The sequence below is a fragment of the Lycium barbarum genome, chromosome 1 (assembly GCF_019175385.1).
Source record: "Lycium barbarum isolate Lr01 chromosome 1, ASM1917538v2, whole genome shotgun sequence".
Classification (NCBI taxonomy): Eukaryota; Viridiplantae; Streptophyta; class Magnoliopsida; order Solanales; family Solanaceae; genus Lycium; species Lycium barbarum.
Genome location: NC_083337.1, coordinates 128,422,991 through 128,447,654, shown reverse-complemented (window position 1 = coordinate 128,447,654; position 24,664 = coordinate 128,422,991). Strand labels below are relative to the sequence as shown.

The 24,664-nt window shown below is 36.9% G+C and overlaps 2 protein-coding genes and 1 long non-coding RNA gene across 4 annotated transcripts; all 3 read left to right on the top strand.

Annotated features, from left to right (window-relative positions):
* Positions 1-4,067: 4,067 nt before the first annotated feature.
* On the top strand, positions 4,068-5,401 carry LOC132614026 (uncharacterized). Its single transcript, XM_060328368.1, has 2 exons — positions 4,068-4,622; positions 5,354-5,401. The coding sequence occupies exons 1-2, from the start codon at positions 4,068-4,070 to the stop codon at positions 5,399-5,401; spliced, it is 603 nt and encodes a 200-aa protein (XP_060184351.1).
* A 3,149-nt stretch (positions 5,402-8,550) lies between these two features.
* Positions 8,551-10,382, top strand: LOC132601153 (uncharacterized). Of its 2 annotated transcripts, XR_009567552.1 has the most exons (3): positions 8,551-8,810; positions 9,289-9,335; positions 10,095-10,382. It is a non-coding gene; the product is annotated as an uncharacterized LOC132601153 (long non-coding RNA). The 2 variants fall into 2 exon arrangements; XR_009567550.1 differs by lacking the exon at positions 8,551-8,810 and having other exon boundaries at positions 8,875-9,335.
* Positions 10,383-19,433: 9,051 nt separating this feature from the next.
* LOC132600998 (transcription factor MYB119-like) lies at positions 19,434-22,037 on the top strand. Its single transcript, XM_060314297.1, has 2 exons — positions 19,434-20,347; positions 21,018-22,037. Exons 1-2 carry the CDS (start codon positions 20,252-20,254, stop codon positions 21,852-21,854), a joined length of 933 nt encoding a protein of 310 aa, XP_060170280.1. The 5' UTR covers positions 19,434-20,251; the 3' UTR covers positions 21,855-22,037.
* The last annotated feature ends 2,627 nt before the right edge of the window (positions 22,038-24,664 follow it).

Here is a 24,664-nt window from a genome sequence, read left to right as displayed (position 1 = left end):
TAAGAAAAAGTGAAGACTTTTGAAACTTGTGGTTCAAAATAAGTCTTGAATATTTGTGTGGCGGTAAATCATTTCATAAAGTGAATTTGTTTTCAAATTAGGAAAGAGGTCATTCATTTTGACACGGACTAAAAAGAAAATAGGTTCACATAAATTGAAACATAGGGAGTATTATTTTACATTCTTGCATACATCACCCCAACCATCGGACACTTCTGAGCCAATCGGGAGTTCGGTCCCTTCAGTGATGCCGCTTAGGACCTTATCGACATGCATTTTAGTTTTGTAATAATATTTAGTTCATTCAATATCCTCTCAATTTTAGTCTAGAATGTACTTATTTTTTAACTTAAATTTTGTTGATTCCTTGGGGACATGCGATAGAGTCTATAAATTTTGATACCCACCAGCTGGATACTTCTTAGCCATCCAGGAGTCCGGTAGCTCAGGACCTCACTCAAGATTCCGCTCCTAGCACCCCGCCGAGACACAAGTTAGATTTTATATAATATTTAATTCATTCAAAATCTTTTCAATATTAGTTTAAATTAGTACCTATTTTTTATATAATTTTGTAGCTTCCTTCAGCGCATGATGGCTCTTCTACAGATCAGCTCTGGTTGATAATCCTTACGATGTAGATGATCCAGATGGTGTCAATGTTGCCCTTGATTGCGATGATGTCGATGCATATATTGTGGCTGTGTCACAGACTCCCAAGAAGTCTACTGCACTCAATGCAAGGAAGAGGAGAAGGGGACGTGCTCAGACCAAGATCATGACTTAGCGCATCCTGCCATTAAGAGGAGGTGGGATGGAGATGACCATGGCCAGGACCACGATGGTGTGGGTGGTGGGGATGGTATGATCCTTAGGCCGACAAGTAGGCTAAGGCATAAGGGTTGTGGCATAAATTGATGTTTTTTTTATATATTAAACTAATTTGCATATTTTAAGTAAATAATATATTTTTCATACTTGTTTTTTAATGATGAATATTACATAAACTTTTATTATCCGTTTATTTTTACTTACTTGCAATTATACATGACATCTTCGCATATAAAATTAACAGTGAAAAATAAAAATCGTTAATATATGAAGTATACAAACGCCACAAATACGCAAAACATATGAGATACACATTACTTGATGTCAAAATATGTGTTATGGACTTTCCAAAAAAAAAAAAAAAAGGGCTAACGATGGTTAACTTAGAATGTTGGGCAAGTTCACAATTAACTAATTAATAATTTACTGATTAACAGATTAGCAAAAAAATATAACAGAAACAAAAAGATTAATGGCAGTGAAGTGAAAAAATGCAAGGGTAAAACCGAAAACAATTCAAAAAATAGACTAATGGTGACCTTATAGCGCTTAAATTTCTTGGGCTATAGCCTTATTACTCTTTTTTTTATAGTCCCGATACTTTTGAAACAAAAACACCTCATCCCACTTGCTTATTTAATACTCCCAACTTATTCTTCATTCCCTTTTTCTTTGATCTTTGTATTGATTTTTTTTAACTTTATCCTTCTTTTTAGCTTTATACTTATCCAATCCTTTGTATAAATTTGACCTTTGTATATAATAACTCATTCATCAGCGGAACATCTCTCCGGTGCAAGCCCATTGTAAAAGTTGGACATAAATTAGCGAGCAGTATTTCTTCTTTCATTTTGATCTGGGATTTCGTTTTTAAGTTTGAAATTTGATGTTTTTAATATTTTTACTGATCTTTCTATTTGATTATAAAATGAGTTTTGCTTTGGTTTGGCCCAGTTTGAAGTTTCGTGACGCCGTCGGAGATGGTGGTGCCGACACATTAGTTGCGGCATTGAGTTTGCGCCCTCTAAAATTTCTTCAGCAACGAATGGGAGAGGCATCAGACCATCAACTGCTAAGTAGGGAACTACTTTCTTATAGCTCAATGATACCTGAATTTGCTAGATTCTCTATCTGGTTATGCATCTCCTTCTTTTTGGAAGAAGAGACTACAATGAACATCGAAGATATCAAGTGTTTGGTGTTGATGATATATATATATATATATATATATATATATATATATATATATATATATATATATTATTTTTCTTCTTGTATGTTGTTTTTGTTATTTTGACATGACATTGTTAATTTTTAGGGGTCACATAGTGTAGTGAGCGAGAAATGAAACAATATTTTGTGCAATTTGTTCTGACTAGGTACTCGCAGGAAATGCAAAGAAAATAGTTGAAATTTTAGAGTTTGTTTTAGATATAATTGTTATTAATTCTGTATTGCAAAATATATTTTGAAACAGTAACTTAGAATAATTCCTGAAACAAAAATTAAAATTTGTCCAATTTCTGCAAAACTGTAGAAAACGAAATTAATAGAAACTGAAAAATAATATGAACAATATGTTAAATTATATGGGAAATCAAATTGAGCCCACTGAATTCACAGTGTGTACTTAAGGGAATTATTCCCCTCAATATACCTGAGGTATTGGAATCTTTCCCCTCAGGATAGAACGATTTACTCACCAAAATAGCGGTACAACAAATTATGATGACGACGAACCACTCGAAGGTAGTATATCACATGAGAGTTTTTAAGAAGTGCAGAGAAAGAAGAAGAAGAATATCAGAAAATTTCGTAAGTAAAAATTCTGAGGATCAACGAAAATATATAGCCATTGAAGCACTGTTTGGGAAAAGGTTTGCAACTTTTCAGAAAAGGCTTGCAACCTTTCAGAAAATTACAGTGTAAAAAACGGAGTGAAATTTTAAATTAATCCGGGAAAGAATGGGTCGCGGGTCAGACATGCGGATCCGGGTCACTAACGGGTCATGATCTGGATATTTTAATTAATTAAATAATTAAAATTAAAGAAAATTTGGTCCAAAAAGATTATCAATCAAATCATTTGACCAAATCTGAATTCGAAGTTGAGCGACGACGACGGCGCGAGGGGAGACCCTCTTCTTAACCCTTTAGCAACAAGAAGGAGTGCTTCTACTTTTAAGTAGGAGAACTTTTCTTTCCACCACCTATGAGTAGGGCTATTCAAAATCGAACCATTACCGATAATCCAACCGCAAAATTGGCTTATTGGTATTGGTTTATGGAGTTAACGATTGGTGAACGAATTAAAATTTTATAGTTAACGGCTTATCAATGTGGGGGACGGATTACTCATTTTCCTTATCGAGTAAACCGTTAACCCATTAATAATTATCATATCTACATTTTTACCCCTAGATATACAAAATATGTATTGTAATTTGTGACTGGAAGTTGTGATTATTGTAACTTATTCCAAGAATGTGATGCTCTACTGAGAATATGAGGTCTTGCAGAACTAGAAGTTGTGATTTTGTTAGTTGTTCCAGTGTCCAAGTAGTTCACCTCTTAGCTTGATTTGGATTAAATGGTTTCCATGTCTTAGCCATCTGTTTCATTTGTCCTTATTAATTAATTGTTGTGTTCCCTTAATATTGTTTGGATAAATATGCTAATTGGTTAGTTGATAATTGCTACACCGTGGAATTTGAATCTGTTCCATAAGGAATTGGAAGAACTCAAAATCACTGTGGAAGTTCGATTACATGTGATTTTAATTCACTTTCTCTTAGATTTAGCCGATACACCGCCCGATAACCGTCCGATAATTGCTTACCCGATACCGAACCAACCGATAACTTATCGGTTGTGATAGAATATGTAAATATTCATTAGAAGATTTTGTAGTCTACTATTTTAGGATAGCATATTTTGTATATTGTGTAATCTCCTATTTTAGGTTAGAATATTATTCTCCTATTTTGTACATAAACCAATTCAAGTAATGAAAGGATTCAAGAAAAATATTTCTTACATGGTATCAGAATAGGGTTTCTTTCTTCTTCCTCCTTCCGCTTCGCCCTAAATCCCTATTTTTTGTTTTCCTCCCTAAGCCGTCGCCCCCTTCCTTTTCTTTTCCCATGGCCGACGCACCAACCACCCCAGCTAAGCCCACGTTCCGCCCGGCCCTCGCGGTCTCCAATATCAAGAATCACATCTCTGTTACTCTTGAGATGGAAAACTCACAATATGTTACATGGGCCGAGCTTTTCAAAATTCATGTTCGTTCTCACAAGGTCCTTCATCACATCATTCCTCCACCTAAGGGTAAGGAGAAGCCGGCTCCCAAAACTGATGAGGAAATTGAATTATGGACCACCATTGACGCCACCGTGCTTCAATGGATTTATTCGACGATTTCGAATGATCTGTTAAACACTATCATCGAACCGGATGCTACTGCCATGGAGGCTTGGGACCGCTTACGTGATATCTTCCAAGATCATCAAACTTCTCGGGCGGTGACTCTTGAACAAGAATTCACGACGACTCGTATGGAGGATTTTTCCAATGCCTCCACCTATTGTCAACGTCTCAAGAGCCTTGCCGATCAACTGAAAAACGTTGGGGCTCCCGTGACGAATAGCCGCCTTGTCCTTCAACTGGTCTCGGGTCTCACTGACGCATACAAAGGTGTTGGGACACAAATTCGCCATGCAAAGCCGCTCCCATCATTCACTGAGGCTCGGTCTTCCCTTATTTTGGAGGAACGTGAACTTGCGGCTATGGTGTCTCACGAGTCTGGTTCGGCTATGGTGGCCTCAGTCGACGACGCGCCACTCCCCTCGGATAACTCAAGCTCACGCCGAGTAAAATCAAAAAATTCCCACGGCCGTAAGGGGTGCTCGGGTCGCGGCTCAGGCAGCGGCAAAGTCACCGGTAGCCGCGGTAATTCTGCCCGAAGTAGCGGCGGTCAGCAGCAGTGGACTACCGGCAGTGGCGGTCAGCAGCAGTTCGGCCACTGGCAATGGGTCCCCCAGCCCCGCTGGGCAGCCCCTCCTCCCTGCCCGTACCTGACAGCCTCTTGGGCTCGTCCGCCGCCAGTCCCGCCACGGCAGCAAGGTATTTTGGGACCTCCTCCAGCTCAGCAGCTCTACACGGCGGCGGTGGCTTCTACCGGGTCGTATGTTCCAACTGACATTGAGTCCGCAATGCACACCATGACCTTGAACCCGCCCGATCAAAATTGGTACATGGACACCGGAGCTACTTCTCATATGACATCCTCGGACGGTAATCTCTCGTCTTATTTTAATTTGAGCAGTCAAAATAATGGTATTGTTGTGGGAAATGGTCATTCGATTCCAATTCGTGGTTGTGGTCACACTAGTTTGCCTCCCCCAAACCCCCCTTTATCCTTACGAAATGTCTTACATGCTCCTAAACTCATTAAAAACTTAATCTCAGTCCGAAAGTTTACTACTGATAATTCTGTGTCTGTTGATTTTGATCCATATAGGTTTTCTGTGAAGGATTTTCAGACGGGGATGCCACTAATGCGGTGTGATAGTCAGGGAGATATTTATCCGGTTACCACTATCAAATATCCAACCACCACTCCATCAAACTTTGCGGCGTTGTCTTCTCCTTTTTGGCATGCTCGCTTGGGTCTTCCGGGAAATTCTATCTTAGATTGTCTTAGGGTTAATAAAAGCATTGAATGTAATAAATCTAGTCTTTCTAGTATTTGTCGTTCTTGTGTTCTTGGTAAACACATTAAGTTTCCATTTGATTCTTCTATTTCCGAAACTTTGATGCCATTTGATATTATTCATAGTGATTTGTGGACCTCTCCCGTGTTAAGTTCATTGGGTCATCGATATTATGTTCTGTTTATGGATGATTTTTCGAAATTTTTATGGACTTTTCCGTTATCTAAGAAATCCGATGTTTATTCGAAATTCTTAGCTTTGAAAACCCACATTCACACTCAATTTGAACGTCATATTAAAAATGTCCAATGTGATAATGGGAGGGAATATGATAATGGTCAATTCAGGAAATTGTGTGAGGCTAATGGGATGTCATTTCGTCTTTCTTGTCCACATACGTCTTCACAAAATGGGAAAGTCGAAAGAAAAATCCGTTCTATCAATAATATCACTCGGACTCTTCTAGCACATGCTTCTCTCCCTCCTTCGTTCTGGCATCACGCCTTACAAATGGCAACATATCTTCTTAATATTTTACCAAGTAAATTATTAGGTCACGTTTCTCCTCTTCAAGTGTTATACCAACGAAAGCCATCTTACTCTCATCTTCGGGTTTTTGGGTGTTTATGCTATCCCCTCTTTCCTTCTCCAACTATCCACAAATTGCAAGCCCGGTCTACACCGTGTGTATTTTTGGGGTATCCTACGAATCATAGAGGGTATAAGTGTTATTGTTATATCCCGCATTTTTGTGCAATCGGAAAATTCAAGACAATCGCGGGAAGACAACAAACAAGGCTTTATTTCTGTTTTGGTTGGCATATGAGTTGCTTATGGAGAATTTAGAAGCGGAATTATTAAAAGAGTCTAGGGGTAAAATCGGAGAATAGTTTTGTGAATTGCAACTTGTCATGAAAAATGGATTTGGGCTTGAATTTTTTTAAAAAATAAAGAGGCCCAACCGGCCATGGGCATGGGCTAGGCCCATGTTGAATTAAAATCCATGTGCTTAAATAGAAGATCAAGTCTTCTACTTGTCCACATAACTCTCTAGAATTTTCAAGAAATTGAAGGAAAAGAAAAGAAGGAGATAAACTCCAAGGGCCATTCGTCCAAGCTTCCACAAGCAAGAACCTTGGGAAATTTTCATCCAAAAATTATCCTCTTCTAGCTAAACAATCCCTTGAAGGGCCCTTAGCAAGGTGGAGTATTCATTGGAGCAAGAAAAACATATATTCATAAGTTGAAAATTCAAGCAAGTTGGAGAATCAAAGAAGGAGGTAAGAATTCATTCTCTTTACATGATATGGATATTTTTGCATGTTGTTGTATGCAAAAATGAGTGAAATTCATGAGAAATATGGAAGTGGGGGTGGTGGCCGTGTATGTGTATATGTGTGTGTAGAAATCATGTGCTAATTATTTTATTTAGTGTTTGGTTGTTATTGTTGTGAATGTTATGTTAATTATGGAAGTTGAATGATTTTGGAGGGATTGTAGTTGTGTATGCTTGATGTTGGTCGTGTAGTTGTAGTGTGATGTGGAGGAAAATGAGTTAATTTTATTTAGTATATTGGTTGTTGTTGTGTGGATTCCATATCGCTAATAAAGGCTTAATAATCTTAGTGAAATGGTAGAAGTTGGAGACTTGTGGTTGAAGTTATGTAAATTGAGTATTATGTTCTTACATGTATGGAAAACAATGATATTAGTATGGTGTTGTTGGAATATATATTATAAGGTTGTTATTGTTTTTATTGGAGTTGGAAAGTCTTGAAGGAAGTAGTATGTGAATTGAAGTGTTAGAATGTATCTTGGGTTGGTTATTGAAATTGTTAGTATGGTTGTTGTCATTATGTTGATGGTTTGGCCGGGTTGAATTCCCGGATTGTTGTTGATTAAAAATTGGTTAAGTTGAATTTTGGGAATGGTGTATTTACAGGGGAAGTGCTGCCGAAATTTCGGTAGCCAAGTATTATCTTAAGATTCCAATTCTAAGTACTCTAACCAAAGTTTGGTAAATATGACCAATTTGTAGATTGTGGCGGATTTGCAACTTGAATTTGGAATAGCATAAGGAGCGGAAAGAGGTATGTAAGGTTTTACTCTTTCTTTCTTGGCATGTCTTAGCCATACTAGGTTGGATACGAACCTCGGGGACAACTCTATTCCCCGGAATCCGCACCTAAAGTTTCCCCTTTTTCATTCAGTAGGATTGAACTAGAAATTGTGTGAAATGTTGGAACAACTTCCTAAACATCTAGAACTTGCATAAATAGGACCCGACTACCCTAAAACCTGTTACATCCCGTGTTTTCATGCGTTGGAAAGTGTACCAGTTAAATGATATTAGTAATGGACACAAGGTTATCCCCCAAGTTTATAGGTGGTTAGATTGATAGTACAAATGTGTTGTAAATATCAGAAGTTAAACAAATAGAAGAAAATAAGTTTCGTCGAGGTTTAAAGTTTATTTGAGTGAAATACGGTCCAAGCTATGATATTCCGTATTTTTGGAATAGGAAAGTGAACCGTCCAACATGAGGAAATTTATCTGAATCCGGAGAATTTGGTTATATTTAAGCATGAAAAACAAGAACTTGGTATATGTGAGGAATGAAGTCCAAAAATAATTTGGGCCTTAACAAGTGTGACCACGGTGATTGAGAATAATATTTTGTGTGTACCAAAATGGGCTATGGACTAGTGCTATGTCACATAATCATGACAATGAGTATATGAAGGGTGATAAAAATAATTGGCATTAAAGTAAATTGAGATCAAAAAATTAATTATAAGCATAATTGATTAAATATAATGGGAGAGTAAAGAATTGTTTGTGGTATTGATTAATAATTCTGTGGATAGGTGATGAGTAATGGTAGCTCCACATGACACATGGCATGGAAAAAAATGATGAGTAATAGTTAAGATAGATGATAGACCTTGCACGTGTAAAAGGAAAAGGTAGAAATGACACCTTTTAATTGTGTAAAGAATCCAACAAATGATGGAAAGTGCATCATCTCTACTTTTTTTTGAAAGCTGCAAACATAATCCTTTTAGGTATCAATAGCAACATAATTCATTTTTATGAACCACCAACCACGGTTTTCTTCAGGAAACGTATAACCCCTATCACGAAGAAACATAGCGCATCTTGCTCTATACTTCGATTTCGCTGTTCTGTTTTATCGCGTTATTTAATTCGGACTTTCTTCATATTAAAGTAAGGAGGAAGAAGATTATTTCTTGGAATATAAGGTAAGAATTCTCCTCTATTAGATATATTTAAATTCGTCTAGGTCATAGTTAAATTATGACATGGGAAATACGAAATTAATTGCGGGAAGTCAGATAAATTATTATTGTTATCATGTAGGATGTTTGGTGTTCGTTATGAACTGTTTTCTGGGCTGGAATATCGGAGGATTGGCTGTAGTTGTTGTTGTTATATTACGGATATACGGAAATAAAGAAGTGTATATAAGCATTGGCATCCGAATGTATATTGGGCTGTTTTGGGAGTAATTTAAGAATGAATTTAATTCTAGTTTGATATGAAATTGTTGGTATTATTGTTGTTGGTATTTTTATTGATGTTTGGCTAAGTTGGAATTTCGAGGATTGTTAAGTTTACAGGGGAAATGCTGCCCGAATTTTGTTAAGTTTCATTCGTACTTGGATTGGTTAGTAAGTGATGTGGATAATCTAACTGTGGCCTATGTTATCTTAATTTTAGACCTGCGAGCTCGAGAAGTAGACGTTGGACATTAGATAGAGTTCAAGGTATGTGAGGCTAGTCCTTTCTTTCTATGGCATGAATCTTATAGCTTGACTCTCTTTTTATCTATGAGTTTCCTTAAGTTCTGAAAAATATGAGTCTATGTCCATAATTAGCCACACAAGGTAATAAGTAAAGTATAGAAATCCCAAAACTCATGTTGTGATGATCCTATGATATTAATGATGCTATTTATTGCTTACACTCACCTTATATGCTAATTCCTTCAAGGTGAGACAGGATGTCAATGAATGTTCCATAATGACGTCGGAAGCCACCGAACTTACGTCGCTCCGATATAGCTATGGCTTTTGATTGGGCTCTTATGCATGCTTTATATATATATATATATGTATGTATTTTCTCACACCGCGCCGCGCTATAGTCGGTCGGGTAGGCACGTAGATGTGCACACCACTATAGTGGGCAGCTTATACCCCGGACGCGGGAGACCTGGACGCAGGCTATGATTATTACACCGCTCCTACATGGACGGGCAGCTTATACATTATCACACCGTACCTATATGGACGGGCAGCTTATATCTGTATAGATACATGACATGATAATGATTATGAGTAAGTCAGCATGCATTATTTCAGTTATACTTGATAGCCAGTACAGATTGCTCTTTCTTGATGCCTCCTTATCTCATTGATACCTTCATATTTCATTGATATATTGTTACTGTTTATGCCTCTCATACTCAGTACAATATTCGTACTGACGTCCGTTTTCTTCGGACGCTGTGTTCATGCCCACAGGTAGACAGGGAGGTGAGCTTGATCCAGATTCTTAGTAGCTGTCAGCTGATTGAGAGCACTCCATTGTTCGGAGGTGCTTATGTTTATTCTTTTGGTTCCTTTATGTATTTCGCACACGACGGAGTCCTGTTCCGTCTATATGTATAATATGTCAGTAGAGGCTCGTAGACGCGCAGTGTGGGTTAGATGGTCTCACAAGATGTTATATTTGTATATGTTATTTTGATGGCCGAGAGGCAAATGTATATAAGTATTTATGTTTCTATATAAAATATGATTTTCCTACAATTCGTGTATAAAATTGGTAAAAGGGCATTAAATGAGTAAAATGAGTATTAGAGCGAGTGGTGCTCGGTGGCTAGCCCCGGGTACCCGTCCCGGCCCCTAGTTGGGTCGTGACAAAACCCTCACAAGTGACGTCATGAAATGTAATGCACGTAAACTTGGTACGCCGCCTCATTTGACCCGAGGTGGGCCCATTGTTCCCGGATTTTCCTTACTGTTCCGTTCGACTTATTTTGAAGCAAAATCCAAAGGAAACTTTTGATCCTTGTTCCGATTATCAAACGATAAGTACTGTACCATTCTAATGGAAATATGTCTATGATGACCATGATAACGATGATGCTAAGGAAGAGAATACGTCTATGATAAGTATGACAAGAATGATTCCATAACTAAGAGTCTTAAGCTAAGGATTCAGTATGAGTATGAAAGTGTCCAACTAGTTCTTGATCTTTAATTCTATTCCTGGGTCATGACACTATTTTCTAAAGATTTCAAGACATGAATTGATGTCTATGATGCCCCTGGTTTCATACTATGTTTTCTTCTAGCGCTATTCTTCATTGGTAGTCTCGCCTTAAAATACTCGTTCCCTCAAGGTGAGACAAAGCGACCACGATTGTTCCATAATGTAATCGGAGGTCACCGACCTTACGTCACTCCGATGGACACATGATTTTCCTTGGGCTCTCCTGCATGCTTATATGATATGTATATGGGATATGTATATGTACACGGGGAAATGGGAAGGGAAACATGTTTCACTGCCACCTGGTCAGCTGGCTTATCATCCCGGACGCGGGATGCCCGGACGCCGGATATATGGGCGAGCCGATGTATTTCGGCGCAATGTGGGCGAGCCGACATTGTTCGATGCTATGATATTACATGATATACTATGATATGCTATGACATGATACGATGTGAAATAAGCTCTACTTTCTATGAATATGGAAAAGAAATGCTTTCAAAAGAAGAAACATGTATGCATGGTATCCGACCTGAAAAAGGTATTCCGATGTACAGGTTACTTTCTCGTCTCATTATATGTCCTATGACCCTATGATATTGATAATCATACTCTATGTTCTGTTTGTATTACCTTCCATGCCTTACATACTCGGTACACTATTCGTACTGACGTCCCTTCTTGTGGACGCTGCGTTTCATGTCGCGCAGGTCAGCAGGTAGGCGGATCTGGTTCCTAGGAGCTCTATCAGCAGAAATTGGCAGCGCTCCAGTTGTCCCGGAGCCTCAGTTCCTTGGTACTATTTTTGTGTATATATTCGGGCACGGCAGTACTCGGCCCTTCCTATGTATATGTGTGTACTATGTTTAGAGGCTCGTAGACAGATATGTATAGTTAGATGTTATGCACTTCTGATGGTCCTCGTCGCTGTATAATGAGTTAGCAAAGTTTGTTAGCCTATGTTTATAATTATGCTGCTGATGTTAATAGTAAGCAACGAAAAAAAAAATACGGTGATGTTCATACGGCCCACTTAGTACTAAGAATACGATACGAGATAGGGGGTGCTCGGTACAAGTATCGGGTACTCGTCGCGGCCCCTAGTTGGGTCGTGACAGTTATGATTTATCGTCCCATAAAATCATTATTTCTCGTCACGTGATTTTTGATGAGAATGTCTTCCCCTTTTCCAAGTTACATTCTCCCACTTCTATTACTTATGAGTTTTTAGATGATGGCATTTCTCCATTGTGGTTGCATCACTTGGCTTCTACTACCCCCCCCCCACCGTGACCCAGCCCGCTGCCCAGTCCCCTCCCACTGTCGACCAGCCCGCTGCCCAGTCCCCTCCCACCGTGACCCAGCAGCCCACTGCCCAGTCCCCTCCCATCGGCACCCAGCCCACTGCCCCTATCCCCTCCGCTTGCAGTCCCCTCCCACCGTCACCCCAGCCTTGCCTTTCTCCCAATCCGTCCCGAATGGTGACCCGGAGTCAGCATGGTATTTTTAAGCCAAAACGCATCTTTAACTTAAATACCATGGTTATGAAATCCCCTCTGACAGCCCTTCGCGACCCGAATTGGAAAATGGCTATGGATGATGAATTTGATGCTCTTATTAAAAATAAGACGTGGGAGTTGGTGCCCCGTCCACCTAATGTGAATGTTATTCGTTCTGTGTGGATTTTCACTCATAAAGAAAAATCTAATGGTGATTTTGAGAGGCATAAAGCCCGTCTTGTAGGTGATGGTAAGACTCAACAGGTTGGCATTGATTGTGGTGAGACTATCAGTCCAGTGGTCAAGCCGGCTACGATCCATACAGTTCTCAGTCTTTCCCTATCAAAGAGGTGGCCTATTCATCAGCTAGATGTCAAGAACGCTTTCTTACACGGTGAGCTCAAGGAAACAGTGTATATGCATCAACCTATGGGTTTCAGAGATCCTACTCATCCGGATTATGTATGTTTACTCCGTAAGTCCTTATATGGGCTTAAGCAGGCCCCGAGAGCATGGTACAAGCGTTTTGCAGATTATGTCTCTTCTCTTGGTTTTTCAAACAGCAGATCTGACAATTCTTTGTTCATCTACAAAAAGGGGTCCGAGATGGCATACATGCTACTTTATGTTGATGATATTATTCTTACTGCTTCCTCAGATTCTCTCCGCTGCTCCATTATGGCTCTTCTTGCCTCGGAATTTGCTATGAAGGATCTGGGTCCTTTGAATTATTTCCTTGGCATTCATGTCACTCGACATAAGGATGGGATGTTTCTTTCGCAACGCAAGTATGCCGAGGAGATCATTGATAGAGCTGGGATGTCTTCGTGTAAGGCTACTTCTACTCCGGTTGATACTAAACCGAAGGTGAGCGGCACATCGGGTGCCCCTTATGATGACCCGACTCACTATCGCAGTCTCGTAGGTGCCCTTCAGTATCTTACTTTCACGAGGCCGGATATCTCTTATGTTGTTCAACAGGTATGCTTACACATGCATGCACCGCGACAGGTTCATATGCACGCACTTAAGCGTATCATCCGTTATATTCAGGGTACACTTGACTATGGTTTGCATCTTTATCCGTCCTCAGTTACGGATCTTCTTTCTTACACTGATGCGGATTGGGGGGGCTGCCCTGACACACGTCGGTCAACGTCTGGGTACTGTGTTTTTCTTGGGGATAACTTGATATCGTGGTCTTCGAAACGCCAACCTACCCTCTCTCGCTCGAGTGCTGAGGCAGAGTATAGGGGGGTTGCTAATGTTGTCTCCGAGTCCTGCTGGCTTCGCAATCTTCTGTTGGAATTACATTGTCCTATTCATAAGGCCACTATGGTATATTGTGACAATGTGAGTGCCATTTATCTTTCGGGAAATCCGGTGCAACATCAGCGCACCAAACACATTGAAATGGACATTCACTTTGTTCGTGAAAAGGTTGCGCGCGGACAGGTTCGTGTCCTTCATGTTCCTTCCCGCTATCAGATTGCCGATATTTTCACCAAGGGACTACCACAGGTCTTATTTGAAGATTTTCGAGACAGTCTCAGCGTTCGTAAACCTCCCGTTTCGACTGCGGGGGTGTGATAGAATATGTAAATATTCATTAGAAGATTTTGTAGTCTACTATTTTAGGATAGCATATTTTGTATATTGTGTAATCGCCTATTTTAGGTTAGAATATTATTCTCCTATTTTGTATATAAACCAATTCAAGTAATGAAAGGATTCAAGGAAAATATTTCTTACAGGTTGGCTACCGGATTAGTACAATTAAAAGCCGATAACCAATAAGCCGAACCATTAAGCGTAATTATCTGCCCGACCCGCCCGATATGCAGCCCTACCTATGAGGGACAAATGCTTATTTCATAACGCAAGAGGGAACAACTCATTTTCCCTCCACTTCTTTTCCCTCTATTTCCCATTCAACTTATTAATTAAACCCAACAATAATTTTTTGAAAGGTAAAGTTAAAGACTTACGCTCAAAACTGACGCTGAGACACAAGTTGTTTGCCATGTCAGACACTTATGTTTAAAAGACATATCGGCGACGAGATCAAATATCTAACTAATCACTCCATAAGTTTATAAGGTCATCTTACAAAACATGCCAAATTTTGAGATTATCCAGATAATTAACCTTTATCTTATATGCTTTTTATACCTAGAGTTTTCTTTGACCCTTTCTAGCATACATATAAAGTCTAACAAAGATGACAAATACTATGGCCAAACTAATAGCTTTGTTGCGTTGATTGCGAATGGTGACGGAAAATAATCTCACTCTTCCCTTGAAATTATTATTAATTCAAAGGACGTGATAAATCTTATTTCCCCTAACAATTAAATTTCACTATTATTAATGACGCAGGCCGTCGTTGAACCAATTAGGAGATCAAACTCTCAAGTATAGTTACACGGAGCAGAAAAAAGGGTTGTGGATCTATCAACTGATGAAACAAGGAAAATGAAGTTAAGTATTTCTTTAATATGTTCCCTATCGTTATCAAGGATTTGACAAGAGGGGGAATGATTCGGCCCAAACACACCTCAAAGATGGTGACAATATGGAGAAATTGAAATCAATCACTGTTAAAGCACTTAGTCGCCCTCAGAGTCTCACCCCACTAGTTGAGCCGCCTTCTGTAATATTTGAAAGATTAAGATTAGCAAGGATTTTAGAACCAATACAAGTCGATCCCTCAGCACATTTCCCACCATATGTTGATTCATCCAAACGTTGCTTATAATCGGGTAAGATAGGCCATACCACAAATGATGAACGTTGGAGTTTAAAACAAGAAATTCTGGATTTGTTGAACGATGGTCGGGTAACTCAGGTTCTAGGGCCTCACACTTAATTAGTATCGTATTGAGATCCATCCGTCATTCTAATATCAAAACTCACCTTATTTATCAATCCCAATCACCCTTATTCTCGAGCGCCTGTTGTACCTCAGTCACAGGTTCATAGTTATTGAAGAATCGTGTACAAATCTCTTTAGACGGTTGATGACTGCCGAAATGATACACAGGAATCCTAGATCACAAAGGGGATTGGATATGACAAATCATGTCCTTACCATCGGGGGTGTTGGGACACAACATGGAGGAATTTCGCACTTTCAAAATCAAAGTTGAAAATTTGATTGAGTGGGGAAAAATCAAGGTTGAGATCCTTACAACCAATCAAGTAGAGGCACAAGATACAGACAGAACAAGCACCAAAGAAGGTCACTAAACTTGCAGAAGAACCTCCATGATCAAAGAACTTGATTTTGAGTAGTATTATGTCAGAGAGCGACTAATAATATTTTGCAATCTGAACTATTAAATCTTCGAATGTTTTTTTTTTTATATATATATATATACATATATATATATATATATATGTATCAGAACTATGCTTGGCCTGATTTCCTTGGTGGGGTATGTAGGCAGTCCACATAGGGCTCAATCACATTAGAGTAGAAATTTCAAAAACTGTTTGAATGTGGTTCAGTAGTCGATCCTTGATTTCAGTTTCGTTCCGATCATGAGTAGTTGAGGTGAGCCACCACTAGTCTATGAAGGCCTTAACTACATTATACTATATTTATAATGTTTATGTATTTGTACAATGCCCTAACATATATACTATTATTCCAGAGTTGCTTATGATATTGTACTATCTTTTGTGTAAACTATGGTTTATGTATTGAACTTGTACTTTCACTTTTCTTCAGCATTTATGTGATGAAACACTTTTATGGTGATACCTTTTCATCTCAGTTGTAGTCTAGCATGCTAGTACAGAGCATATTCTAGGCGAAGGTAGTGGCTTGTTGGGTGCCCTGTCACGGCTCATGTTTCAAATTTGGGTCATTACAAACATAGTTTATGTGATCATTTGGGTAGGTACAATTTGAATAGGATTCAAAAAAGGCCTTTTTAATCCCTTTGTTATCTAAATCTTATTTAGTATTGTTTTGGATCCTATTAGTGTCTGAGTTGGTCTATGAAAGTTTTTGTCCTTGAGTTATTCTTTCTGGCTCCTTTACCCCTAACCATAGTTGTCAAACTTCCTCCTCAACGTTCTTCTCAATTTCCATGTTTGTAGGAGTTTGAGCTTTGTTCTCGTTGGCAGTATCTTTACTTCCTTCTACTTGCCTTGCATTATCAGTAATCCTTGTCTCCTTCTTCTAACTTTCTTTTGTATTTTCAAAGCCCTTTACCCTACTTTCTGGATTGTTCAAGTCTTTTCTCAATTCAAGCCGCAACATCCTACATTTAAAATTACCGGGCTCTTGTTTTTGCAATGATGACATTATTATGGGATACACACATACTCAAGTTATTTTCTTAATATTCTTTTTGAACTCTACCACATTTGTGATTTCTATTTGAGCCTTACTAATATAGAGACTTTGTAATGTCAATTTCCACATAACATTTTGCAGTAGTAGGTCTGGATTTTGACATAGTTGCTTTATCAGTGATAATAGGGATGCCAATTGTCTTAATTACGCGGCATACTGCCTCCCATCGAAATAATGCCACGGGAGATCAGGAAGGTTAATTACCGAGGCCAGTGTAGTTTCTTTTTGCGATTTAAAATTTGTTCCACTTCAAAAGCTTCATTTGCATGTCACAAATAAGGAGAAAAAAATCTTCCATACACAGTTCGATGATCCTCTTCCACCTCAAAATCGATGAATCATGATGCAAATTGTAAGCTTCAATTGTAACTGATCCTTTAAGTTTCAACAACCTCGTGAAATCAAATGAACCATTCAATTGAAGGTCTGATTCTGGAGAATTTTCCGATCACAGGTAAACGACAAGTTTCACAAGAAGTTCATTGCTTCCTTTGTGAAGGCGACAACATGTTATCTCATAACTATCTCAAAGGGTCTATCCATTAGTTTGACCTTCTTCCTACTTCCAACAGATGTTAGATTCATGATAACTGCTATCAAATTTCTCGAGTTATCCCCCATTGGGGATTTTTAAAATTTTTGCCCAATTTCACCCCTATCGTCGGGGAGATTTTTGTGCGTGCTCGTTGAAAAGAGAAGGAAAGGCTTGAGTAAGAGATATTTGGGGGTTCTAGTCGAAATGGTGGTGATCATATAGGTTGAGCAAAGAGATCAACCGTGTGCATTTTGCTCACAAAAGTAGCTATTAAGAGATGTTGATAAAAGTATTAGAAAAGGTGAGAAAAGGTTGAGTTAGAGGGAAAAATAGGCATTGCATAGAATAGGAGGGGGATAAAGTTTATTACTCAAAGTTGGAGGAGATATTTGATTTTTAAAGCAAGTTGGAGGGGAAAATAATTTTCACCCTTTCCTCTAAAGAAATTTTCAAATAACACTTGATTTTCAATAAAAAAAAAAATTCGGAAGATAATTATGATTTTTTTCTTTTTTCTTTTCTGGAGACAAGTGTACCTGTAGATATATGAGAGGGGTCTTTGATGAAAATCAAACCTTGTATCGGAGTAATTTTAGGTATAGTATGATTTACTGTAGTTTAATCCATATGCAATACTTGTTTGTTACATGAGGAATTTGTTTTCTCTAATGGACTTGAAAATGTGTTTCCTACAATGGCATGATTGTAATTGCTGACAAAATAATTAATGGACAACTTACATAAATAGCTATCTTTTATTGGCTTCTAACTAGATATAACTACAAAATGCAAAATTACCGAGCGTAGCTACTTTTCTTTAAAAACACGTGTATTTCTGTTTTTTTGAAATATAGAGAAATACAGTGAACAGTAAACACGCTCCAGTGAAATCAGGAGCTATTTATGGAATAGATTTTTTGAAATACAGGGAAATACAAAATCGGGTTGAGTAAAAATAGGCTATATTTTTTTAACAGATTCTTCTTTTTCTTTTTAAATGGTAAGTTAAATTAAATCAACCATATTTCACGCATTCCATAACAGCTCACGAATCTTTCTCAACTTTTATCACAATCAAAACTTTTTGAATTCAAAAACCACTAAAGATCTGAAAACTTCCAAATATAGAAAAATATACGCTGGAATACAATGAAATATGGTTGATTGTTTAAGAAATATAAACTTGTAGTATGCGTATATATAATGGAATACAATGAAATATATCAGAAACTATTTCATAAATTAGAAATACAAAATGCAGAATTACATTGAGATACAGTGAAATACAAAAATCATGAAAACAAAGTGGAGCAAAAATAGGCTTTACACAAAAAAAAAAAAAAAAAAAAAAAAAAAAGATAAATACATCTAAATACAGTGAAATAATACACTGAAATATACTGAAACATTTTATCAAACACTTGGTGGGCGTGAAGCTCCACAACTCTCATCAATGGTGTTTCTACAACAACAACCTATTCTCTTGCTCCTAGATGATGCTTCAATATCATATTGCTATAATCAATACTATTCTTCATCACTCATAAGATAAACAACACCACATGATTAGCAAACATAAGAAGGATTTTCCTCTTATTTTGGCCTATCCATGGAGATTTAGCAAAGAAATTGTTATGGTTGAGCTTCGGCCATTGGCTGGAGATCCTCCACTACTTTTGGAACTACGTGGAATCAGCAAACTAATGGAAGGAAAAGCTTGGAATTTTGGTACTGCTTGGAATCAGTAAACTGTGATGGGGGCAGGAGAGGGAACGGAGAGAGAGAAAGAGAAGGGTGAGGGAGAAATAGATTTGAGAGGTGAGAGAAAATCAATTTAATGGAGAAACTCGTGAAATACAGGACAATAGTTATGATGTGTAATTTAAGAAAATATTTTAGTTATGAGCAATAAATAAAATAAAAGGTAGTTACTATTCATAAATAAGTGTTAGAAGTAGCTATGACAAGTAAATAATGGATAATTAATTCTCCGTGTATTAACTATTTACTGAAAATTATCAAAATTATCAAGAATTTATTAACCTACCCACTAACCTCTCCACCTCTCTTTCCACTTTTGTCCTAAGAGGAAGCTCAGGAGTTATATCCACCTTTTATTTCAAGCCTTTGGATGAGAAGCTCTAAAATCAACGGTTGACATGGACTCAAGCTATTCCAGGGCTCACTATAAGCTCTTTGTCTAGCACTTGTTATGGCCATCTTTCCTAAACCAAGAAAAGAATTGAAACAATTTTGCTTCTTCACAAAGAAATTTCTTAGCTTAAATTAAGTTCATTTTCCTCTTCTTACACTTGCTTCCTATGGAAGGTGGAGAAGGAGATGGAAGTGCTTATCAACCATATCAAAATTTACCAAATAACCTTTCTATTTTTCAACAAGGTTCTCCACTAACAACCATTAATAGCTTCTTAGGGAGTCACCAAAACCAGTTCTCTCCCCAACAATGTTCAAACAATAACTATAACATTTTTACTCAAGGTGGTGCTTTCTATGATTTTTCTTCTTATAGCAACAATGCAAGTGGCAGTAGTAGCCAAGCAAATGGGATTTCTTGGACAAAGTTTTCAGAGCCAAGCTTAATGGATAGCATTCTCTGTAATGGACAAAATGTTGTTCACTCGAATAATCAAGAGAATGGCATGGCACAGGAGATGCTACCATCTCCAAAGAATTTTAAAGAGACCGGAAAAAAAGCAAAAGAAGGGACTTCTTCTTCGACTGTGCTAGTCAAGGGCCAGTGGACGGAAGAAGAAGATAGGTGACGATGACATAAATAAATTCATCTCTAGTCCAAAGCAACAAACGACAAAAAGAAATTTTTTTATCTTTCTGTTTGTGTTATGTCCAAAAGTTCATTTACATTTTCATGATTTTTTTTATCTTACCCATAATTAGAAGAAATAGTTTAAACTGAACTTTTTGTCTAACACTTTATTTTGTGGATTATGAAGGACATTGGTGAAATTAGTAAAGCAGTTTGGTATGAGGAGATGGGCTCAGATAGCTGAGAATATGGCTGGCAGGGCAGGAAAACAGTGTCGCGAGAGATGGCATAACCATTTGCGTCCAGATATCAAGGTTTTCTTATTTTTCCTCTTTTTTTCTTAAAAATAATTCTCTAAACACTTCCCGGACTACTCTAAAAGTGATTTTTCATCTTTTTATATCCCTTGGCTTCTTAACAAATAGAAGTGTTCAATTCCAAACTTATAACTGCAAAGGTAATCTTAGGACATCTATTTTTATAATCACTAAGATTTACTCTATCTATTATCCTTTGACTATCCAACCACAAGAATTTTGAAAAAAATTCAAAATATTTGCTTTCTTTTACCGGTCTCGAGAAAAGTTCATATTTGGACAGAATTTATTTTTTTGGAGAGAGATGTTTTTCGTGTTGCACCTTAATTATCTTTATTTTCTTTTATCACAAGATTTTTCTTCAAGAAAGTGTCTAGGGTTTGTACTTTTAGTATGTGCATCTTCACATGTTAATTTAGAATATATACTAATAAATAGCACACTTTGCTTCTTGCACTGATTTTCAGCCTCTATTTTCATGTGATTGTAGAAAAAAAAAATTACGACAAAAAGCATCAAATTTTGTTATAAAAGTTATGCCACCTCACTGGAAAAGTTATTAATTAGATTTTTTGTAATTTACGAACACATTTTTTTCCTCGTCTCATTTGTCTTTTACATTCTCATATTTGTTTTTTGGATTTCTTTATTGATGCACTTGTTTCAGAAAGACGCATGGAGTGAAGAAGAAGAATTGATGTTAGTGGAAGCGCATAAGCAAATTGGAAACAAATGGGCAGAGATTGCTAAAAGAATTCCTGGAAGGACAGAGAACGCAATTAAGAATCACTGGAATGCCACTAAAAGAAGGCAAAACTCGAGGAGGAACAAGTTCAAGAAACAAGAAAAAGACTGCCAAAATGAGTCCAAATATCGATCCAATATTCTCCAAGATTATATTAGAAGCAAGTACTTCAGTGATGGTTCTCCTCCTCCTACCAACACCATAACTCCAAGTATCAGTGCTAACATGACACATGCAACTCCACCCTATTCTGATGATGATGATTCTCCATCTTTGCTCACTAGTCAAACATATGATGAAGAAATGAAATTCATGGAAAAGTTATTTGGAAAAAAATCATTGGTGGAAAACAATGGTAAAGTCCCAGAAGCATTTGATAATTATTCATCATCAAGCTCATTTGGATTCAACTCCTTTGGATTTAATAATTCAAAGAATGATAATCAGATGGTTAGCGATAATGGTCAAGATGGACGCAATTTGTATCTTGCCTCCGAGCCAAATATGCATATGGCTGTTCATGATCATCAGTCTCAACAATCTTATAATTCCAATCATTTTTCAGATCTTTATCTTTCCTATCTCATGGATCATTCTACTTCACCTAATTCTTTTCCCAATGCTGAGAGTCTTATGAATTCGGGGATGCTGATGAATCAAGGTTCCTCGTCATTGGGAGGAGACAAGGAAGTTGATTTAATGGAGATGGTTTCATCTTCTTTCTACCGTCAAAACACCTCTGATAACACATTCTTTTAGTGTGTAATTGTCATGTCTGTGTTTTCTAAAAATGGCAAACCTTTCTTGTTTTGGCTATTGAACGAGGATCATGTGTTACTAGCTAATCAGTTGTTAGTTTTCAGTTTTTAGTTTCTTGAATTGCTATAATTCTTAAATGACTGTGTTTTCCATTTCCTTTATTTTTATCTTCGGTCAATATACTATAGCTGCTATATGTCGGTTCCCTTTTAGATTATGTTATTATTGATGATAACTTTGTCGGTTTTCAGTTGAGAGTGAAGTGAAACAAAAGAACAACTCATCTGGCTATTTATCCCTATATCATGCTATGTTGTTTCCTGCATGTTTTTGAAATACTGTCGTACGCGATGAATAACTATATTATGAGGTTTTGATAACAAATGCTTCTGATTCATTTTATAATTCATCGTAGTCAGTGCATGATGTCACTTCGTACTTGAACTTAGAATCCTAATTTAGAGGCATATATGTGGAGATTTCTCTCTTCCCATCAATGGATTAAAAGAAGGAAATGATTTTGCAATGAGAAAGTTGGTTAACTGAAAAATAGTGGTATACTCTTTGTCCTAAAAAGATTATCCTCCTTTCCTTTTTAGTCTGTTCTAAAAAAATTATTCACTTTCTATATTTAGAAACAATTTAACTTTATGAGATGATTTACAGTCACACAAATATCTGAGGCTTGTTTTGGACTACACATTTCAAAAGTCTTTCTTTATTTTTTAAACTTTGTGTCAAGTCAAAAGAGGACAATCTTTTTGGGACGGAGGGAGTAGTATATTTCTAACAAAATTTGAGATATTTGTATTAATTAAACTAATTATTAATTTCATATTTAATAATACTAGCTAGATCATTATTGCTCTTTATTATTGGTTGTAAGGTCGTGCAATCTAGCCTAGCAAAACATATAAAAAAAATGGTTATAACCGGCTAGGTCGTTAACATGATTTTTAATATCGACTACTAACACACTAAGAATTATATCGCTTGTTCCATATTCTACTTCAAGAACTTACATAGTACATAACTCACTATGAGCGCGTTTGGATTGGCTTATAAGTTGCTTATAAGTTGTTTTCAACTTTTTTGAGTGTTTGGCTGGTCAGCTTAAAGCCATTTTGTGCTTAAAATAAGCCCAAAAAAATAAGTGAGCCCATTTGGCTTAGCTTATCTAAAGCAGCTTATAAGCTAAAAACAGCTTATAAGCCAAAAAAAATATGTTAGGCTACCCCCAACTTATTTTTTTGGGGCTTATAAGCTGTTTCCAGCTTATAAGCTGGTTTTTTTAAGCCCAGCCAAACAGACTCGATGTTGCCACAATAATTATAATTCTAAAATTTCTATGGATGCAAAGGACATATTTGAGAGGGAGAATAACTACATCACCGGGAATTAAAATCTTGCTCTCTTATATCATTTTTTTTTTCTGGCAAAATACATAAAAACGCCCCCAAACGTGACTCGGATTATTTGTTCCCCCATGAATTTTAGATTCAATAGCACTTACCTCCCTGCACACTTTCATCCAAGGAAAGTGTATACACTCGCCTGCCACGTGGATTTTTTTGTCCACGCGGGTGACATTCTGAAAGGAAAAAAAAAACATATATTTTTTGTACTTTTTAGATTTTCACTAATTTTTTTGAATCATTTTTTAGGTCAAATTAGTTAAAAAAAAACCTTGTATGGAAATTTATTATTTTAAGCTTTTTTTTTTAATTTTGACTAAAAATAATGGTTCTTTAGGCAAATTTTGCATACATTTGGCCCCAAAAAGAAATATACGTCGTTGAAATAAATAATTATTGCATCTAAAAAAGATAAGTAAATGCATAATCAGAACTTCACTATTTTGGCTAAAAAAATATTATTTGGATAACTATAATAGGGCTCTAACCAAGTAATGTTTACATATTTGACCCAAAATGATATACAATTGAAATAAATAATCATTATACATAAATCAGAAATAAAACATAGGTACATAATTGCAATTTCATTATTTTGGCTATACCTTTTTTATAATAGAGCGCTCGCCAAATTGTTTTTCTAATTTGGCCGGCGAAGAGAAGAGCACACGGTCGAAATAAATAGTCATTATATCGAGGGAAGAAATAACAAGAAAATACACAGTTGGTACTCATTATTTTGGCTAAGAAAAATTATGTAGCAAAAATGGAGATCCGGACCCAAGTCCTTTTTAAAATAAAATTTGCGCAAAACACAGTTGATATAAATAGCAATTTTAAAAAAAATAAAAAGGCAAAGTTGAGATAAATTATGCCCTGTATATTACGATAAAGCAAGAAGAATGGAATAAATATATTATTGTATACTATTATATGTGACAATTTACTATTGAAAATATCCCACGTGGATCCGTTATTTTTCAAAATTCTTTATTCCCACGAGCCTAAAAGAGAGTGTATTCACGCTCATTATCACATCAGTGTTCAGAGAGGTATAGACTATCAAATAGCCAAGTTCAGGGAGGTAATTAATGCTAGGCATAGTTTGAGGATGGAACTAATTAATAATCCCAGCCAAATTTAGGTGTGTGTTCTTTTTCCTCTATTTTTTTTCTTTAACCTTGGTTTGAAAGAAAATTAATTGTCACTAGTTATTGTAAGAGCTTAATTTTTATAAAGTGGAAGTATGGAATCTCTTTTAACATTATTAGGTTTATTACCCACAACTGTAGGAAATTATTACTAACTTAGAAAATAAGGTAGGTTACTTAATACAGGTGGTTAAGATACTCCAGTAATCTAAAATTCTTTTAGACTTGCAGTTTATACAAGTTA

What these genes read in the sequence shown, in the direction of transcription:
- LOC132600998 (XM_060314297.1), top strand. Translation starts at nt 20,252, where the DNA reads ATGAGGAGATGGGCTCAGATAGCTGAGAATATGGCTGGCAGGGCAGGA. An exon ending in ATTTGCGTCCAGATATCAAG is followed by an intron (nt 20,348 to 21,017) that starts GTTTTCTTATTT and finishes CACTTGTTTCAG; the next exon opens with AAAGACGCATGGAGTGAAGA.
- LOC132614026 (XM_060328368.1), top strand. Translation starts at nt 4,068, where the DNA reads ATGGAAAACTCACAATATGTTACATGGGCCGAGCTTTTCAAAATTCAT. An exon ending in AACGTGAACTTGCGGCTATG is followed by an intron (nt 4,623 to 5,353) that starts GTGTCTCACGAG and finishes TGATCCATATAG; the next exon opens with GTTTTCTGTGAAGGATTTTC.